This window comes from Phaeodactylum tricornutum, chromosome 5 (assembly GCF_000150955.2).
Source record: "Phaeodactylum tricornutum CCAP 1055/1 chromosome 5, whole genome shotgun sequence".
Taxonomy (NCBI): Eukaryota; Bacillariophyta; class Bacillariophyceae; order Surirellales; family Neidiaceae; genus Phaeodactylum; species Phaeodactylum tricornutum.
In genome coordinates this window covers 615207-634764 of record NC_011673.1, presented here as the reverse complement: position 1 = coordinate 634764, position 19558 = coordinate 615207, and the positions used below count along the sequence as shown (strand labels likewise).

General features: G+C 47.0%; 8 protein-coding genes across 8 annotated transcripts; 3 read left to right on the top strand and 5 right to left on the bottom strand.

Moving 5' to 3' along the window:
• Positions 1–1318: 1318 nt before the first annotated feature.
• Positions 1319–3263, bottom strand: PHATRDRAFT_44917 (predicted protein). The gene has a single exon (XM_002178781.1). It carries the CDS (start codon positions 3079–3081, stop codon positions 1792–1794), a length of 1290 nt encoding a protein of 429 aa, XP_002178817.1. The 5' UTR covers positions 3082–3263; the 3' UTR covers positions 1319–1791.
• Positions 3264–3705: 442 nt separating this feature from the next.
• PHATRDRAFT_11235 (predicted protein) lies at positions 3706–4035 on the bottom strand (the record flags this gene model as incomplete). The annotated part of the gene is made up of 1 exon (XM_002178780.1): positions 3706–4035. A coding segment is annotated over one exon (330 nt), but the record flags the coding sequence as incomplete, so codon positions are not given.
• Positions 4036–5321: 1286 nt separating this feature from the next.
• Positions 5322–6180, bottom strand: PHATRDRAFT_34460 (predicted protein; the record flags this gene model as incomplete). Its single annotated transcript, XM_002178779.1, has 2 exons — positions 5322–5786; positions 5896–6180. 2 exons carry the CDS (start codon positions 6178–6180, stop codon positions 5322–5324), a joined length of 750 nt encoding a protein of 249 aa, XP_002178815.1.
• A 545-nt stretch (positions 6181–6725) lies between these two features.
• Positions 6726–8580, bottom strand: PHATRDRAFT_26565 (predicted protein). The gene has a single exon (XM_002178778.1). The coding sequence runs from the start codon at positions 8530–8532 to the stop codon at positions 7492–7494; it is 1041 nt and encodes a 346-aa protein (XP_002178814.1). The 5' UTR covers positions 8533–8580; the 3' UTR covers positions 6726–7491.
• Positions 8581–8868: 288 nt separating this feature from the next.
• Positions 8869–12051, top strand: PHATRDRAFT_34457 (predicted protein; the record flags this gene model as incomplete). Its single annotated transcript, XM_002178999.1, has 1 exon — positions 8869–12051. One exon carries the CDS (start codon positions 8869–8871, stop codon positions 12049–12051), a length of 3183 nt encoding a protein of 1060 aa, XP_002179035.1.
• Positions 12052–12596: 545 nt separating this feature from the next.
• Positions 12597–14381, top strand: PHATRDRAFT_44912 (predicted protein). Its single transcript, XM_002178998.1, has 2 exons — positions 12597–13689; positions 13777–14381. The coding sequence occupies exon 1, from the start codon at positions 12988–12990 to the stop codon at positions 13504–13506; it is 519 nt and encodes a 172-aa protein (XP_002179034.1). The 5' UTR covers positions 12597–12987; the 3' UTR covers positions 13507–13689; positions 13777–14381.
• Positions 14382–14911: 530 nt separating this feature from the next.
• Positions 14912–16585, bottom strand: PHATRDRAFT_19438 (predicted protein; the record flags this gene model as incomplete). The annotated part of the gene is made up of 1 exon (XM_002178777.1): positions 14912–16585. A coding segment is annotated over exon 1 (1587 nt), but the record flags the coding sequence as incomplete, so codon positions are not given.
• Positions 16586–17387: 802 nt separating this feature from the next.
• Positions 17388–19442, top strand: PHATRDRAFT_44910 (predicted protein; the record flags this gene model as incomplete). The annotated part of the gene is made up of 2 exons (XM_002178997.1): positions 17388–17766; positions 17941–19442. The coding sequence occupies 2 exons, from the start codon at positions 17388–17390 to the stop codon at positions 19338–19340; spliced, it is 1779 nt and encodes a 592-aa protein (XP_002179033.1). The 3' UTR covers positions 19341–19442.
• Positions 19443–19558: the final 116 nt, after the last annotated feature.

The window sequence follows — 19558 nt, the reverse complement described above, 5'->3', positions numbered from 1 at the left end:
GTGCTCTCAACCTGTAAAGTGCTGGGAGGATCCGGTATCGCTGACATCGACACCGTCGACAAATGGTCCTCCAACGGTAAAGTTGTGGTCACGACCAAAGGGTCTACAATCGGAGGTTCATCCAAGACAAGTTTGCTAGGCTCCAGCGAGCGATCTTTCAGCGGAGTCGAAACAGCAACATGATGACTGGTCGGAACAGTCTCATCCGAAGTACTACCTGCAGCAGTTTGTGACACGTCTGAGGCATCCACTGGTTTCATTGGATCCACATCCATAGGTCCTAAACCTTCACCTTCCAACGGGTAAGTTGCAACAACTCCGGTCTCGGGGAGGATTACTTGGGAAGGAACATCGAGGGGAACTCGGGCACCCACACACATTCTCAAATCTGCCCCTACCAAGTTCTTAATCTGATTTCCATCCAACGAGGCGGGATCCGTCATGCCAGATATGACAGAAACATCTTGTCGGTCTCCTTGAGACGGACCAACAGCAATTGGTGTTGCCGTGGATTGAACCCGAGTATTCGCTAGCGAGGGTCCTGCTTCAGATTTTTGGGAAGCATTAACTGCTGTAGAACCAGTACCATTCTTTACGGGAATGGGAGAATCAGCGAGATCGGACCTGTCTGAACCCGTACGAATCGCATTCAAGCTCACAACAGGTGAGCGAGAACGCTGGACACTGTCGCTACTCATTCTGTTTTGAAGGGACGCGATTGCGTACTGGAGCTCTCACGAGACGAGAATGAACTGCGCGCCTCAAACACGCGGTGTGCACGGAAATCGCTGTTTCCAGAGAAACCGACTTCACACACACAACGGGATCAGAGGTCAGCGTTACAGGATTTGAAAAGAAATGGCGAAAAATCAAGATGGGGAGGGAAATGTGTTGTTTAGTTTCCTGAGGTGCTGTTGGAGAGGATCGCGTGCCCACATTTCCTGAAGGTCCTCGACTCCTCCGGAAAAGACTCGTGAAACGCTCACTGTCAATAGACCGGAGCAGTACCGCGCGAAGCCGTCCCCTAATCTGCAAGGGACGCACGGCAACTAACAGGAATACGAAGAGGCCGAGCGTCTGGCCGGCATAGGCACAAATGCCAGTTCTACGACTGCCCAATACCATAGGACCTGTTGATGAATCACATCACTGCCAGAAATCGTCTCAAATGAAAAAGCTAGATTCTAGATTCCTTATTGCTTTTGAAGTAAAGAATGCTCTTACATTTATAAATGACTGTGTGTAAGACGAGACTTCCATGGAATCCGTAGATTACAAACGTAGAGCTATAAAAAGAAGAGATTACATTAGAATCCAGCATTCTAGTGACCTGGTATCTTCGAGAGCCATTAACATTCGCACCAATGATCAAGCGCGGCACACAGTACTCTCCTGAGAAATGATTAGAGCGTAGCTAGGAGGCTGGAGGAAGAGCTTTATCTGTTTCGTCCATTTGTAGTCGTTTCTCGAGACTTTGGTATGGCCTTGGATATTTCGCTGGCGAACTAGAGCCTCTGCTGACTGGCTGTGTGCTACTCTTGCTCAATGTACTCCTGCTCGATGTGGACAACCCAGAACTTGTTACCTACAATACATATTCTGCATCAACATGCAATCACACGGATCACTGTCGTGCTCAGATAGAACCATTGTAGCTCGCTCAAATCACTTGAGTTGACCGTCCTAGACGAAGGCAACCCAAGCCGAGACGTTTCTTTTGTTGGAGAGAGTGAGCAACACGATTTTGAACATAGGACGTTTCTGAAGCGAATGCTAAAGTGTCTCTTTATGCTATCTGCTATCCTCCTTGGAAGACGACGACCGAGATTGCTGAGCTGATGGAATTTTAGGGATCGGATTCATACTTTCATCAGAAGAGAATTGCAGGTGTTTCAACACAGAGCTGTCGTCGGAAGAATGATGAATCCTCAAGGGATCCAGAGTGTTTTCGTCTGACGATGGCTGTAGGTCAATATCACTCAAGAAGTTCACCATTGATGTCTGGTCATCGTCCTCCGTCCCGACATCATGTCGACGCAAAGGGACGGGTTCAGGAACAGGAAAGTCTTCGTCTGGACACGTGCGCTGACGCACCAAGTCCGAGGCATTCCCCAAAGGAGGCTGATTTACAACCATGTCTTTGAGTGGGGCTACGGTAGTTTTTTGCCCAGGAACAACGTGGCCGGAAAAATCTTGGAATGCCGTGTGCCGTTGTTGGCTCAAGTGGCTTCTCAAATATTCTATGTCAACGCTGGATGGTTTTTCTATGCTTATTTTGGAAGAAGAGCCAATCGCTGCATCTTGCATGTCGCCGGGAACTTTCCAAGAGTCGGCCAACATTTTTCTGTCTAACGGATAAGAGGGTCGCTCTGCTGTGCGCTGCGTGATGGCCGGTCGTTTTTTCGGGGTTGATTGCTTTTGTTGTGTACTGGGTTCATGAACAACCGACATGGCATAAAAGTTCGGTTCTGTTCGAGGGGAGGAACCAAGCCGGACCTCATTTCCGTTCACTTTCATTCGGACCATATTTGATGAGAGTTCGGGCATCCCTCGGAGGAAGAGTTCGTGGTAGTAAGCCCCTTCATCCGGTCCCCGTCCAGTCAAGCGCCGGAACCCATATAGATTCAGCTGTCGTTGGAAAGAGGCGAACCTTGTCTGTCGAAAGTATAGAGGCATCACATCTTTCACGAAGCGATCCTTCATGTGTACATGAAAGGCTCGTCCGTGCGGTTTCCATGAAACTATTTCGCTATAGTTTCCCTTCTTTGCTCCTTCGAGCAGCTTATGAAGCATCAGAGGGAACGGATTCATTGAATTTCCTCGCGTCTTCGTGGCGCACCCAACGACACCTGTCCCCAATATTGGCGGCTCGTTCATATTTGCATAATCATGATAGCTATGATGGGAGAGTATCGTGAAGCACTGATTTGGTTCGTCTGCTATATCGTTTTCAGACGCACTTGCAGCATCTAGGTTAGTTGGTGGCATTTGGTCTTGAGAATTTGGTACATCTGCAGCTTCGGTGTTTGATGGCCGCTGTGCCTTTGCTTTCGGTTGTTCCATTTTAAACGGAAGTGGCATTATACTTTGTTTTGGTCGTCGTCTTCATCGAGATCGGCATCGAATATCATCGAATGTCTGTTGGTCTTCTAGAATTATCTGGATTGGTATGTGCCATTTTCTCGAAGATCTTAGAAAGAAATTTAAGTACCGTGAAGTCGATTACGCATCTTGCATAATTTTTCTTTACAAAAAGTAATCACCAGATCATATTTATGTGATTGTGAATAAGAGCGAGAGGCTTCGTTACCTAGAGCTACGGATTGACTGTAATTGACTGTGAGCTTAAATTAGTTTAGGTTGATTCGTTCGAAGTTTTTTTGTTGATTGCGTTGGTCTGGCCTCCGTAAGAAAGAAATGCGCTCCATCCCGCCTAATCTATCAACTCGTTTTCTTCGATAAAAGGGAACGGTTCAGCCAAATGCTCACAGTTAGCTCCTCGTAAGTTTCCCTTTCGATCAGAACCCTGATGTCAGGATTCGAGTCGATGTACATTCTACAGAATTTCGGAACCAATAGCGTGGGCAACGAAGTCAAACGTTCGGGCTAAAACATGCTTCTAGCTCGATGTCGTTATTTGTCGCTTGCACCTTTAATACATCTATAGCCTCGAGACGTTTCGAACACGTTCTTCGTAAATCGACTTTACGGGCACATAAGGGATTCCCTCGTATCGACACCAGTGACAGGGTTAGTGCCTGTGGCATCAGATCGCTCGCAAAGGAGCGGCAAGGTTTTTATGGGAAACTGGGCATCAGTAAAATCGGCGTTTTCCACCGTCAAAGTATCCATGATACTAGCAGAAAAATAAGCACCAACAGCCACCGTATCTTTCAGCAAAGCCTCGTCCATCGAAGTATCCTCCAAAGAGGCGCCACGAAGATCGGCTCCCGAAAAGTCCGCCCGCACAAGATACGCTTTGTAGAATCGACAACCTTTTAGGTTGCTCTTTCCGAAGTTCGTAGACTTGGCAATCACTTTGCATAGTTAGATGGCCACGATGATTTTTGTGGGTGAGAAAATGGCTTGAAGAACCGCTAAGAAGGCGACCAAGAACTTCTTACCTTGCGTAAAATCCTTGCCTTTGTAGTTTCCCTTAGAAAAGTCTTGTCCACTGATATCGATTCCAGCAAAGTCTAAGCCTCCACCTGAAACAGCCAGCGACGTTGCTGGCGATACAACCAAGGCTAGTGCAAATAGCGTCGATACAAGTTCGAATCTGATCGTATCGGATGGAATCGACGTTCCCAAATGTGTGGCGGCATTTATTGTCTTAGCTTTGGCAGACGGCGCCAGAGAAAACGAATTCAACGCAGCAACAGTAGACAGGAACAATAACGCTTGGAAACAATTCATCGTGAATTTTGTCAAAACCAGATTCTGTTGATGCAATGGGGATGGCATGGCATCGCGTGTCAGCTCTTGAAGTCTCTGTTCCTAACGTTCAAATATCTCGAAAAGTACTTTCTATCTGTTTTAAAATCACTTCACGAGCGCTGAAAAGCAATCCAAAAAAATCAGTCACAACGAAAAAAGTTCTTCCGGGTAACAATCGACTGTAACACAAATGTAAAAGAAGCCCCCAGAGCAATTGATCAAACTACCTCTTTTGAAACCTTTACCTTCTCTGTTCATCAAACACATAATAACAGTTAGTCAACTTCCTTCCAAACTCCTCCTTACATACTATTATGGAGTTGACATTAACATAAACCAAATGTATTTTTCACTTAGTCACACATAAGTTCTGATAAGACGCTTAGTCCAATACGCTTCATGTGACGGAAAGCAAAGATATGTAAGTAGCAAATACTTGGTTTCCGATGCAGCACTGTGAATTTTCCTCCGGCATACCGCGCACGGGCAATGAACACGAAAATATGTATGAATCTCTTTTGTCGACAAGACGTCGTCTCATCAACCTTTATGGCTTACAACAAATCTTTCATTTTTCTCGGCTCGGTCTGGTTGCCGTAGGCGGCTCAACTACCAAGCCAAATGGCAATTTCTATCATATTAATTGGACTGGTATTTCCACAACTCTCTAGAGGAGTAGAGTGCCTGATCAATCTCATCTCTCTAGGGACAAGGTGGATGGAAAGGGATCATTTCAGAGGTTCCCAGTACAATCGAATCGCGTGTGATGCATCACCGCCAGTACCCCGGATGTGTGGACATCACAAAATTATGGATACAAACTGAAAAAAACCAAAGTTCTGTATGCTATAGAGGTTGGTAGCCCGGGGAGTGCTTGGATAAAGCTACATACTAGACTTTGGGAAAGGAGGAGGCATTTCGTTCTGTGACAAGGAGACTTCCATGATATTGTTCTCCATTTGAGTATCAACAACAGCGGACGGACCAACAAACTGGCGTTGGTAGGCCTCTATTGCGCGTTGCAGACGCGGAATGGTCACCTGTTCAAGTTCAGAATTTGATTTTTTGATTTTTTTCGTTTGCTCGTGAATAAGACGTGGCCATTTATGAGTGAGACGTCCATCACGATCGTCCCTGAGTTCTTGCTCTAGGTATTGTCTTGACGTAGAGCCACAAAGCACATCAAAACCAGTACATAACTGGCTAGCATGACGGCTCCGCTGGCATCTCAAGACGTCTTGGAGAGAGCGAAGCGTGGCGGACCGCTTGGCCCGCGCACGGACGAGATCACGCTGATAAGCACCAACCTTTTCGCGTTTTTGGACAAATTCGGCATGTTGGAAATGCGCCTAAAGTTTCAGGTGACAAGATCTGTGAGAAGATTCCTAGCTTCGTCATTTGTCGACTGTGCCATTCTATATTAAGCGTGGCGCCTTCGCGGGCTAGTGATATACCAACCTCTTTGGTCGACATTTCGACGCTGACAGTAAGCTCATAGAACTTGGTGCGAGAGTCTTTGTCAACGTGGACATGTTGCAGTTTCACTTGCAAGTCGTCCACTGTTTTGCGACGACTTGCAGCGTCTTCTTGGGCAAGCCGCAATCGCTCGGCAGCAAGTTCTGCCGCACGCCGAGCTTCTTCACGCTGGCGACGAAAATCAGCCTCCACCCGCTGAAGCTTACGTTCGATCTCGTTGCTACTTTTGTTGGCGTTGCTGTTGTTTGCGCGTGGACTGTTCATCATTATCTTGCTTTGGCTCTTTTTCGTTGAGGATAAGTAAATTGTAAAATTTTGTGCATTATGTTTGGACCAATTTTGTTGACGAACCCAAAAAAGTGGCAATGACAGAAAATGTCTATTCGATATCCATTCGGTACACAAATTCCTCTTCCATCTTGTACCTTGGTGCGACGTACAGGCAAAATTGGCTTCCCTAGTTGTCCCACATTAAAACGGGTCGTATCCTCGCGCTGCTCTCGACTTCGCATCCAGCACTTGGCCACAATAGCAGATGGAAAGGATAATTCGCACACACGCAGCCGAGGGTCGACTTCAGCGCGCATAAGCACCAACGGGAGACAAGCGACCTATATCCGTCGTCATATTATACTACTATGCAGCCAGGACTAGCTTTTCTCCTCAGCTTGCTGGTTTGTGCTTTCCGCTTCCGACCCGCGACTGCACAATGGGATGGGTGCAACGACCCGCAGTTTCCTGACAGGCTCGTCAAGATTGGTGAACCCACGGATGTTTGCTTGCAAATCGGGAACGCGGCGAACAATAGCTGGACTGCAGGAGTTCAGTACACACGTGTCGTATTTTCTCCCGAAGCAGATAAGTATTCACGCTTTCACGTGCCAAACTGTAGGTAACTTGACGAGTCATCCGGAAGCTAGTTGGAAGGCTAAGAATATTGTGCTTCCAGTGATCGAAACAACTTACCTAACGGAACTTTCTTATTGGCCTTATCAGCGTACCAGAATCTCGTTCCATTTTCGGATGACTCTATTTTTGACGAAGCCAACATAACTCTAGGTGTCGTCTCTCAAAACGCCCTGTCATTTTTGCGCGTCTACTACGATCGTCAAATGACGCGCATCTATCCCTTTTTGACGGCAATTATTAATGTCGACGCGGGACGTGTGACTGGTATTGCATGGGACGATGCTTGCGTGTTTTGCGGTGGCGGCGAGTGTGACGAGATAACTTTTGATTTCAATGGAATTCCGCAGACCCGGGCGACGTCCGGGCAGCCGACCGGAGGTTGTTTCGTCCCGGAGGAAACATGCAACACTATCGTGGGAAACTCAGGTACCGAATGTGATATCATACTTTATGTGGTTTGGACTGGCACGGATGTGGACGGTAAAGCTTTTCAGAGCTCGGCCTCACGATTTAGCGCCTTTCCGGCCCAGGAAATTCGTGATCGGCTTTCGCGTAACCTGCCACAAGGTATATCGGGAGTGACAGGAACCCGCGAATTGTAATGGACAAACGGTAATGATTTATAGTATGCAGTCTATATGTTTACTGCGTCCTGTTTTCCTTACGTCTTTAGACTGTGATGGATTCGTTCTTGCTGCGGGGTCTACCGCGTTGCTGCTGAAGATGCATCTTATCTTTTGAAAGGTCCAACTGACGCTGACGCTCAGCATGACGGTCTCGGTTGCGCGAAGAGTCACCTGCACAATACATACAAGAGATTCCCTCCTGAAAAGTGACACCAGCACGATCCTCCGTCGTCAAGGGATGTCGACAAACGTGGCAAGTCTGGTAGCAGCTAGATGGATTCAGTCCGTGAGAGAGGGCGGTCCGTCGGTCGAATACATAGCACTCGCCTCGAAAAGAGGAATGGAGAGGTGGCACGATTTGCAGATATGCCAAGATACCTCCCTCAAGATGGTACACGGGAATATTGGGAATATCTGGATCCGTTGCAATAAGTTGCAAGGCATAAGATGTTGCCTTTTCGCACCGGATTCCACCCGTACAAAACATCGCTATCTTTTTGGGTTTTCTCTCCTGGATAATGATTTTCAGCTGCGCTGGAAACTCCGTAAAAGAATTTGTATGAGGATTGATGGCGTTGTGAAATGTACCAATTTTGATTTCGTAATCGTTGCGGGTATCGATCACCGCACACTCGGGATCTAGTAGAAGGGCATCCCATTCCGGTCCAGGTGGGACGTATGCGCCAACATCATTTGCTACATCCAAAATCATGTCGGAGGGAAGTGAGCCCATCGTGACGATCTCGGGTTTGACGCGGACGCGCAACCGAAAGAAAACGTGTTCGTCGTGATAGGACAACCGTCTTCGGAGAGTTGGAAAATGATTGTCGAGTTCCAATAAAACGTCTCGTTGGTAACAATGCGGGACGCTGATGGTACCATTGATTCCTTCGCAAGCTACCAGCACTGTACCTCGCGCATCGTATCGCTGTAGCACAGCCTCGAGTTCACTCTGAATATTTTGAAGCTGCTCTTCGGAAATCCTTTTTTCCAAAAAGGTATATAGGGAAATTATGGAGTAATTTTTGTCTGTTGAAGTATATCCTTCAACAACCATTTCAATGCTCTCCGCGGAGGGCGCCATGGTCGACAGCTCGTTTTGTTCTTGTGCTTACTTTCATCTCTGTCTGGATTGTGGTTTTGTGGGAGGGCCTGTCCTGTTTTCTTTTACGCCTCGCGTGCTACTTTTGTCGGTGCCACTACTGCCAGACGGGTCTTTGCTGTGGCGGACGGCTGCACAATAAAAAGTCATTCCTCGGGTCATTCCAGTTTCTCTATCTCACATTTTCTCTTCACGTTAGGACGAGGAACGAGGGCGAGAACCATAAGCCCGGTATAAAATTACTGTCTGTCCATTCAACATTCACTGTCAGCCTAGCTCCAGGTTTACCGATTGCGCCTCCAATATTAATCTCTGGCCATGCCTTCCGACGACTTGCTATTGCAGCAGGCGGAACAATTTCGGATTGATGGCAACGCCTCCTTCGGAAAAGGCAACTTGACGGACGCCGTCTTTGCATACAGCCAAGGTGTCGTCGCGTGTGACCGATTGGCGAAACCAGCTTTAGGCTCGGCGCTCAAGGCAACGTTGCTCGGTAACCGCGCTATGTGCGAACTTAAGCAAATGGATTTGACACCAACTGTTGATGATTGCACTAGCGCTCTCCATTTACTATCCCAACAAACGACGATGCACACAGACGCCAGTACATCTTTGCGTTCCAAGTTGCACTATCGCCGTGCCAAGGCCCAATTTCTGCTGAGTGGCATTTCCAAGCCGGTGGACCGAAATCTAGCCGAGGAAGCTGCTAAAGACTTGCTAAGAGTGCTGCAAATGGATCCCACGAATGTGGAAGCGAATCAGTTATTGGTGACGGTCCGGTCTCAGCACAAATCAATGCAAACGTCATCGACACCGGTTAGCAAAGCCGTTCAAGCTTTGAAGGATAAGAACGACGTAACGCACCATCTCAAGCTGCTTTTGAATCTACTAAATGAGGATGTGGCGAATGTGAGTATGGAGCTAGGTCGCGTTGGAGGAGTTAGTGTCTTGCTAGAAGTGGCCGTTTCAACGGGTGAAGATGTAGATGCAAATCAGATTGCTCTGAGTCTGCAGACACTTTCACAGGCCGGTAGCTTCCCCTCATTTTGTCGGCTCTATTTGACGGATCGACAAAGAGCCTTAATGGATATCGTCCGAACAGCACCGGATGCAACAGCGATCGTGTCGGCTTTGGCGATTTACGTCCGAATTTTGTTGCACGCAGATCGAGACGATGTATCGAAGGAAATCACGGGAAAAACTGACATTGAATATGAGACTCTACTAAAGACTGTCAGTCTTGCTCTGGATTGGGCTTGCGGTGAAGAGCATAATACGATAGTCATTCGGGCTGTTTTGGATTTGTTGTCAACTTGGACGGCCGGCACAGATCGAGACTCCTTCATTCGTACTTCCCTATTAGGAAGTTCCGTCACGGATCCATCTCTGCCTGTTCCAAAAACACAGACAGAAATTCGCGCGATGACGCCACATCAGCTGGCCGACCACCGTAAACGAGAGTACGATAAAAAGCTCCGCGATACGGCCTGGGCATTCGAACGTGGCATCCTTTTCTGTCAAGAGATGAAAACCTTTTTGGTCACAGCAATCTCCTGCCACGACCACGTCGTACGCCGAGAAATGACGGTAGTCTTGGGGAGACTGCTTGCTCATATAGAAGAAGACGATCGCATCAAATCAGTGGTCATCCCGTACCTATCGGATCCCCGAAAGACTAAGCACACAGGTGTTACAATTGAAGAAGTTTGCGATGAAGACAATGAATTGAAAAAAGAAGAGAATTTTCCGACGAACTTGGAGTTGAAAATGGAACGTGCGCTCATCACCGCAAGTTTGCTTCTGTCCAAGAAGGACGTGGGCGCGTGGTCTCTATTAAGTGGGTGGCATAATGCGGCGGATGAAATTCTTGATCTAATTCAGTCCCGAGATGATCGGGCCATGTGTCTTGCTTCTGAAGTCGTGTCCTCCGCAGCGACTGTTGAAAATGCTCGGCACTTGGTATCGAATTTGCTTACATCAGGTTCTTTGAAGACGCTTCTCCTTAGCCACGATAGAGATATTAGGTCCGGAGCGACTTCGGCTATCGCCAAACTGGGACTTTCAGACAAATCTACCGACGAAGGGGAGATCATGGGGCTGCTTGAAGCCGCCTGTGAGCTATTGGAAGACGAAGCGAATGAAACAGAAATAGCGAGAGAAAACAAATGTCGAGGTTTTAAGTCTTTTGCTTTTACCTCTGTTGAACGCGCTATTGAAATGATCACATATCTTGTTGTAAACACGTCAGTAAAGGAAGAGCTGGCTGCTGGTTTCAGATCCAGAAACGCACCACACACAGCCCTTGAGCGTCTGGTCAATACTGCCGATTTACCCAATGCCGGTGACTCTCTGTCGGCATTTGGCTTAGCAACAATCTTTCAACACATGGCGGCAACTAATGAGCAGATTCGGAAAGAAGCGTTTGAAGGCAAAGAAGTCACCATGGAACAGTATGATGAAATGCAACTTATGGGCAAGACCCAAGAAGAGAAAGAAGTAATTGAATCTCAGAAAGATACTGATACCCAGAATGCATGCCAAGAACGCATTCGTAAAATGGCAAATGCCAATGTACCGCGAGCAATCGTGACCCTCATGGAAGGATCAAGTGAGCATACGCTCGAACAGTCAGTCATCTGCCTGACTCGGATGGCCGGTGAGCAGTCTATTCGTGGCTTTCTTGTACAACAGGGCGCCTTATCAGCTTGTATAAAGGTAGAAAAAAAGGAAGGACCAACAGAAACCTGTGTGATGAAAAAAGTGACCAGGTTAGCGAGGCACTGTATTGCCAAGATTCTGATTTCAACGAATCCAGCATTGCTTACATCGGCCCAGCGGCTTGGTTCTATCCGCCCTCTCATCCTGCTCATCCGTGATAACAAAGGAACTGAATTGCAACATTTCGAAGCGCTTATAGCAGTTACAAATCTCAGTAGCGCGGGCGAAGATGCCCAGAGCAGAATTGTGACTGAGAAGGGGATATCATCATTCCATTTTTGCATGTTTTCCGAAAATGTTTTGGTCAGAAGGGCCGCGACGGAAGCTATGTGCAATCTTGTCCAGAACCAAGCAATGCTAAATTTTTTGACGGAGACGGCACATTTGAAACTGTGGCTCGCGTTTGCATCAGATTATGAGGAGGAGAATTATGAGGGTGCCCGTGCTGCATCCGGCTGTCTTGCCATGGCGACGCAAGACGAGATCGTTGCAATCAAATTGATAGAACTGCCAAAATTCAAAGACGACGTAGTCTCCCTATTGGAAAGTGGACGACTTGAGCTTATGCATCGAGCTTTGGTGATTGTTAGTAATTTGTTGGCTCATGGCGGACAGTGCGGCAAAAAAGTGGTTGCCGAAGGACTGGTAGAGTTTTGCCGAGCCTACGTACACGCAGCCGGGAAGACTGAAGGGCTTGACTTCTCGCTGGAAGAGCAAACTCTTCTTCCAGTGACCGTAGATCTTTCTAAAAGGATTGTCGAACAGGCTAGTACGACATCCTGAATGTACCAGCATTGATTTGTCCAAGCTCACAGTCAAACCAATCAAAATTAATAGAAAGGCTACTCGTGAAAATATTATGATGTGAGGTCATCAATATGACTCTTCAAAACGGAATTAGCAGAAACTTCAAATAATCTTACAGAAAGGAGTTTTATCAAACTGAGCGTCGATTTAATTGTCTATGTTTTGTCGAGCATCTCTTCACTAATTGAAAATACCCGATCTACTAAAGACTACGCCATGCGCCTCTCAAATTTTTGAAGGAGCCAAAAAAGTATATTTTACTATTGATATGGAAGTATATTCGTCTTTTGGTAAGATTTATCCATTTAATGATTCCTCGATATTCTACAATTTGAAGCGGAGAAAATTTGTACCCACGGGGTTGCTCTCCTTGGTAGCTCCTATGCAAAGCAATTTCCTGACAAAGCGCTGTTAATAGGGAAGGTTGTGCCTATTCCACCATACCTGTCCATACACAAAACAAAGCTACATGGCACGACGATGTTGAAAATGAAGGAAAAGAGAGCGGCATTTACCAAGTCACTGACTGTGACCTACAATCTATTTCTCATAAGTTGCTTGTACACCTGTCAATCCCAAGCAGAACAGGTGGATCATGCATGCACGCTTTGTGTTGATGGAATTGACCCAACACTCTCGAGTTTGGACGTAACGCAACTAGCACCTGAAGCCGCTATTATACTCGGCGTAAGCGTATTACATTGCGGTTACCTTGATAGTGTTATAAAGAAATTTCTAAGCTCCAGATCTGACGAATGCTCACAAATTCGTTTGTTGTCGGAGCCTTGTGGATGCCCACAAACTTCCGTTGACACCCTTAACCGTTCTAGCAGTACGCTCACGATTGAGAACTCAATCCCTCCGAGTGGCTCAGTAGCGACAGTGGAGGAGCGTTCTCAACTAAGATGCAAGATGTGTCCCGAAGGGCAATCAATAGTAGATGCTAATTTCGTCGTGCATACCTTTGCTGACTATGGCCTGAATCCCTCGGCATGCGGCGACACGGCACGATCTAGCATTTTTTTTCCACAAGACTCGTCTCCTTGCGAATTCCTGCAAACCGTTGGAGCATTCCAATGCGGTTGCGTGGATGACTTTCTATACATGAACGCCAAATCCAAAACTCAGACAGCGATTCTGGCTTGGATGCCAAGAATTTCTGGTCCGCTTAGCGTCTTCGGATCATTCTACATCATTGTAGATATTTTCAAAAGAACGGGCACTTTAACAGTTTATCAAGAGCTCATGCTCTTCATGAGCGCTTTTGATGTTATATCCTCAGTTGCTATAATGTTTTCGACTTTGCCTATCCCAGAATTTAACGGGTATGGTGAGCCATCAGGAATTTACGGCGCTAGGGGGAACGACGCAACTTGCAAGACACAAGGATTTTTCATACAGCTCGGCTACACAGGTAAGTGTTTGGTATAGGAAAACAGAGAATGATCGAATGAGACTCATCTGAAACGAGACTACGTGCTATTTCAGGTACCTACTACAACCTAGCTCTTTCGATCTATTACTTGCTGGTGATAAAGTATGGCTGGAGAGAGGTTCGCATAAGAAGCATCTCCAAATGGTTTCATCTCCCACTCCTGGTTGGTGTGCCGTTGGGTACGCAAATGGGCGTGAATGCCGAACTCTGCAAATTGTTTTATGATCCACAAGTCATCTCTCTAACTTCTCACCTGTCTTTTCTAGCATTCGCTGGCGTTTCGTTGTACGGCAGCGTTACAACTCATTGCTATGTATTGTATCCGCCGTTTGCGAATGGTTTTGGCGCCATATCAGTCTTTCTTATAGGTCTCATCAGCTTGGTGATCTGGGGGGCAACAATCAATATGTTAATTGTGTATTGCCAAGTACGACGGGTCGATAGCGTCGGCAACAATTGGAGAATGTTCTCATCTGTACACAGCAGCTCTGCTACGAAAAAAAAATGGAGAATGCGATATTTTGGCAAAGCGTCTTCTATCTTGGAGCGCTTTACCTATCTTGGCCAATTTTGCTTGTCTCGAATTTTTCGTCCTTGTACAAAGGGTCGTTGTACTTTCCGTACGCCCACTGGGTTGTTGCGACGTTTTTGTGTCCTTTGCAAGGCTTTTCAAATTTTGTTGTTTATGCGAGGCCAAGACTCCTCAGTAGGTATCGAAAGAAGCAACGAAGAAACGGTTCAAAGCTGCCTCATGGACAGAACAGAGACGAACTGTGTCCTAGTGATGAGATCTTAACAGGTGGATTCCGGTCTGCAGACGTGTTATCAAATCTCACTAAGCAAGCGAAGGTGGATGAAACAGAGCCGACGGAAACAGTACTTCAACCGTCCTGCATATAGCACTTGGTCACACACCCACACTAAACGGTCTAAGAAAAAGTGGATTGCCTGACCCCTTTAGTCTTTAGTCAAAGCTTGTGTTGCATCTCGTGCGCCAGCGTAGCTTGTGGGACGTGTGTAACCTTTCCGCCCGTATTTTCCAGCTTTGATGACAATACCTCCTGCTGAGCTTGAGTTGCGTAGCATCTCATCGGGGTCACCATGGCATCCGTAAGGATCTAAATTCCTGTTTTTCCGATTCTTTTTACCCCATTTATGCATGTTCCTACCACTTTTCTGCGTGTCATCCATTGGATTTTCATCCTTAGAGGGCCCTTCCAAAAGGGAGAGCAAGTCGCAGTCAACTAAATTCTTTGTGTTTTCACCAGTGCTTGGTCGTTGCTCTTTGACAAGGTCAGATGTTTGCGCAAGTTGCGACTTCACAAGCCGGGCTTGTAATTTCCGTGTGTTGCTCAACGAGGTAACAATTGTCTCTCGGTAAAAGTGAGAAACATCTACCATACTTGGAGGAGGGTGACAATACAATAATTTGCCATCCGCGTAGTCTTTAATGATCGTTCGTGCAGCCCGTGTGTAATCGGGGACTCCGCTACTTGCTGCCAACATGCCTCGGGCAATACAGAACGTTCCAAGAAATTCCTCGCCACTAGGAGGCGGCAGCTTTGTTAGTCCGCGCTCATTCATTTCCAGTTGGCTAGGTTTCGGAAGTACGATACCGTAGTGAGCATTGATAACCTCACGCGGAATCCGCTGACAAATAAGGTTTGTGACTGGCCAGTGATCTCGCATCTGTGCAATTGGATAAACGCCAGCCGCAATCAGGTCAGCAGTATTTGACACAAACGAAGGAAAGACCAGGCCTGGGCAATCGCACAACATCATCTCTTCGGCATCTGGCAACATCAATGTTTGGAAATGCTTTGTCTTTCCCGGTTGACTGGCGACAGCAACGCGTACCACACCATGCTCATGTTTGCTACTTCCAAAAAGAACATTGATCACCGAAGACTTTCCGACATTGGGGAATCCCACCATTCCAAACTGGATTCGGTTATCGTACCTGGGGTCTGGCTGACAATTGTGTTGACGAGCAAAACTTAGCATAGTTTCCATGAGTCGCTCACGGCTAAGGGGAACAGACACTCCTCGTTCATCTTCTGGTTCTTCAATTTGATCGTGAGCGTCGATGGATACATCAGTTTCTTCGCCTAAATGGTCTAAAGAGTTGTCGTGACCTGTCCCGAGTTGTACTTGGATGCGCTTTCGATTGGCCATAGCGTCCAGCTTTTGCTGTTCTTTGACGGCAGAGAAGAAGACTGGATCCCAGCCCTTCTCCATTAAATATTCTCGCCAGGAAGCGCGCTGTGAGGGTGATAGATAGTCGCTTTTGTTGACAAGAACCATCATTGGCTTGCCCAAAGTAGAAGCATAATCTCGAAGATCATCGGAAAGATAAAACATCGGGTTTCGGGCGTCCACGAGTTGCAAGAGGCACGCCGACCGCTCCAATACACGCCAAAGCTGGCGCCAAACTTCGAGATTCTTTTCAAATGGCGTTGCTGCAGCCAACGAGCTCGTCCGCGCGAGTTCTTCTTCTTTGATGGCGATGGCTCGGCGCCACTCTAGAAAAGACTTTCGTTCATTCATGTCCAGCTCCACGGCAGTCGTGGTATCGTCCCAGGCAGGACGACGGGGCACAGAGAGCTCTGTAAATAAAAACGACGACTTCTGGTCCGCCCATTGCACTGCTGGAGGCCGATATGCTTGACCTGTCTGGTCTACAACGACAAGTCCTTCTTTTTCACTAACAAACTCGCGATTCGCCATGTCGGCTTGCAACAAGAAGTCATCCAAATCCTGCATTTCCAAGACGGATCGTGTCTTGAGCTGATCTTGCTGCGCCTCCTCAAGTCCGATTGAATCTACACCAGCTTGCATGTGCATGCCTCCGTCGCCACGTCGCGATTTACCATCCGCTCGAGGCCGGTAGCGTTGGACCTGAGCGCGTTGGAGTGACTTCCCCATTCCCGCGTCGCGGTCTTTCTTTCCGGGCTTACCCTTGCGGGACGTTCCTTGGCTGCGCGGCATCGTGACCTTGCTTTGCACTTGACTGTTGCTGTAAGGTGTACGTGAAAGAAAACGAGCTTGACAGTTTGTTTTGCATCCGTATACCTGGCATAACGAATGGAGGTAGTTCTTGTTTTCCTTTACTGTCAGGTTTTCTTGGTGGCCGTCGTCGAAAGATCATCGCGAAAACGAAAACGGGAAATGAACAGACGGGACGATTCCCATACGATCAAGGAGCAAGAATATCGATCAATATTTTAAAACTAGGGATTTTAAAACGTTGAACTTTCGAACCAGAAAAACCCTCACAGTAAGAACATCCAGAGATCACATGCTTGCCTACATGGTAACAAACTATGGAGGAAATTCAAAAAGAATTTGGTCGCCAAAGCACTGGGGATGCTTCATCTTGAGCTTACGAATGCCTATTTATCGTCTTGGAGCCTGCAAATTGGGATCGTCTTTGTCACTCCGGCAAATTGGACTTTTACTTGAGCCTTATCCTTTTCTCAAGATAGATCCCGTAAACTCTCTCTTTTCTCACATTGCCGACAGATGTCAGCTCTAACGTGAACGATAAACACCCGGTGCAGAAGGGTGAGATAAAGTGTAGTCGATTCTCATAGTTTTTCGTGGGACGAGGAGCCTAAAGTAAACAGTAAAGTCACAGTCAAAGTTAAAATTCACTGGAGCGTCTGTATGTCTGGCCCAACGTAGATTATGGACCATAACCGTAATTAGAACAAGTCAGGCTTTGTTTTCGAGCGAATCTAATGGGAAGGAGCGAGGACAAGCTGGCGATGATCGAAAAATGTCGGATCTATTCCTGACAGTGAATCAATGCATAAAAACATGGTATTCCAGCCAACGGAACAACACAAACAGAAATATGGCACACTCAAGTAGAAGCATGTCGTCTACGCTTGCCCCAAATGAGGCTATATGGATCACCCAACGATCTCTAGAGAAGAATCCGCAAGCGCACGTCACACCAACTACAAATCAAAGTAAAGCCCGCGTTGTTCTCTTGTTGGACTTGGACTGCTTTTATGCCCAATGCGAATGCGTACGGCTTGGTTGGGATGCGATGGAGATACCATTAGCGTTGCTGCAGTGGGATTCAGTATTGGCCGTCACTTACCCTGCCAGGAAATACGGCATCAAACGTGGAGATTCTTGGGACACAGTTCACCAAAAATCTCAAGGAGCTTGCTACGCAGTGCATGTACCTATTTTAACCACGAATGGAAGCAGGACCGATCGTGTTGCCACTTTGCCTCCAGGCGAAGGTATGCAGGAGGAAACGCCGACGTTACATCGAGACTATGAGAGAATTTTTTGCATATCGCAAAAGGAACAAAGCACGATGAGACAGAACGACGTCGGCCGGCGAAGGCGATCTTCCGACGGTAAAGCATGCATAGAGCGATATCGGATTGCATCGGCAACTATTTTCGCTACAGTTTTGGCGTGGGTGGAAAACCAATTTGGCGATAACGTCGTACTGGAGCGAGCTTCGATCGATGAGTTCTTTTTGGACGTAACAAACGTTTGTTATCTTGAATCTACTCTAGATGTATGCGATTTGGGAAGCAATAACAGCCTTGAAGGGGCTTTGCAAGAGACTGCTGTGGTGGGTCAATCTGAAATTATGACGCTTGTAAGAAATGGAATGGACGTGGATGTTGAGGCCTTGCAAAGGGGTGCTCACCTAGCTCGTTGTATCCGGGATGAAGTTCGTACTTTGTTAGGTTTTACGCTGTCGGCCGGGATCGGATCAAATAAGACGATTGCCAAGCTTTCGGCCGCGTACGGAAAACCAAATGGGCAAGCTATAACATATCCGCAATTTGTTGACACGCTCTTGGCGGACACGGAGATTCGAAAATGCCGAAATTTGGGTGGAAAGCTAGGCAAGACTGTCCAAGCCCTTTTACCGGCCGATGCCCCCACAACAGTACATAGTATTGCGAAATACTTGTCCCTTCCTACACTAGAGCAACATTTCGAAGCCCCCACAGCCGCCTGGGTGTACCGTGTTGCGCGGGGAGTCGATACAGAACCTGTTGCATCGAAGAACGAATCGGCTCTGACAAAATCTATAACTGCATTTAAGTCGTTGCCTTTCGACGTGCAAGGTCATGACTGGGAAAGCTTGGCATCATGGATCCGACTTCTGGCCGACGAGATTGTTTCTAGAGTTGAGCGAGACGCTTCGCGAAATGGTCGGTATCCAAAATCTTGTACTATTCAGTATGCCGGAAATGGTACAACAGGTCAGCGAAACAAATCGATACGCGTGCCTTTTCCAGCCGAAAGACTTTCAAAAAACAAAAAGATCGACGAACTGTGCGGCGTGGTCCCGAAAACTGTCCAAGCTAAAGAGAACTCTGGTTTCCGTTTGCGAAGAATAGGGCTGTGTGCAATAGACTTCCGAAATAGGCCAGCCAGTGGAATCGACCGCTTCTTTTGTAATACCTGCACAAGCAGTCAACCAAAGTCATCCAAGGGATTGGCAATGAGAGAGCAAGTGAGTGCGAACGTGAGTTTCTGTGAGCCTTTGGATTTGCTACTAGCTCAGGCCACCGATGAACACGTTGCCGGAATGGTGCAAACGGACTTCGCCAAGAGACAAGATAAGGTTGTCTCAAATGTTCGAAACCCGACTCTCAAAGAAGGGAAGCCCGTAAACCGCATTTTTCAACCACAAATAAATTCTGATAAAGAATTAGCAGAAAAGCTCCAGTCGGCATTTGACCGGGAAAATCAAGCCTTGGAAGCTTTAGATAGGAAGGCGAAGACTAACTTGTATCGTAAATCCAAAGCTCGTAAAATCGACGATTTCTTTTTCACAAAAAGGTAAATGGGAAAATGATGGTTATACCAACTTTAACGTAAGCTTTTTTCTTTAACTAAACCAGTAAGGGCACTCGGTTTCCTGGGTAAATTAAAATGTATTCACGGGAAGTACTGTTCAGTTGAGCTTCATTTCGGGGTAACCGTAGGTTTGTTTACATTGTCAATATTGAAATACGGCATGGATTCATCGATGCCAGTGTTGTCGGAAGCCAGACGCTTGTC

Bases quoted from the DNA above. Each gene is read 5' to 3' on its own strand.
- PHATRDRAFT_44917 (XM_002178781.1), bottom strand. From the start codon at position 3,081: ATGCCACTTCCGTTTAAAATGGAACAACCGAAAGCAAAGGCACAGCGG.
- PHATRDRAFT_26565 (XM_002178778.1), bottom strand. From the start codon at position 8,532: ATGGCGCCCTCCGCGGAGAGCATTGAAATGGTTGTTGAAGGATATACT.
- PHATRDRAFT_44912 (XM_002178998.1), top strand. From the start codon at position 12,988: ATGTGTCCCGAAGGGCAATCAATAGTAGATGCTAATTTCGTCGTGCAT.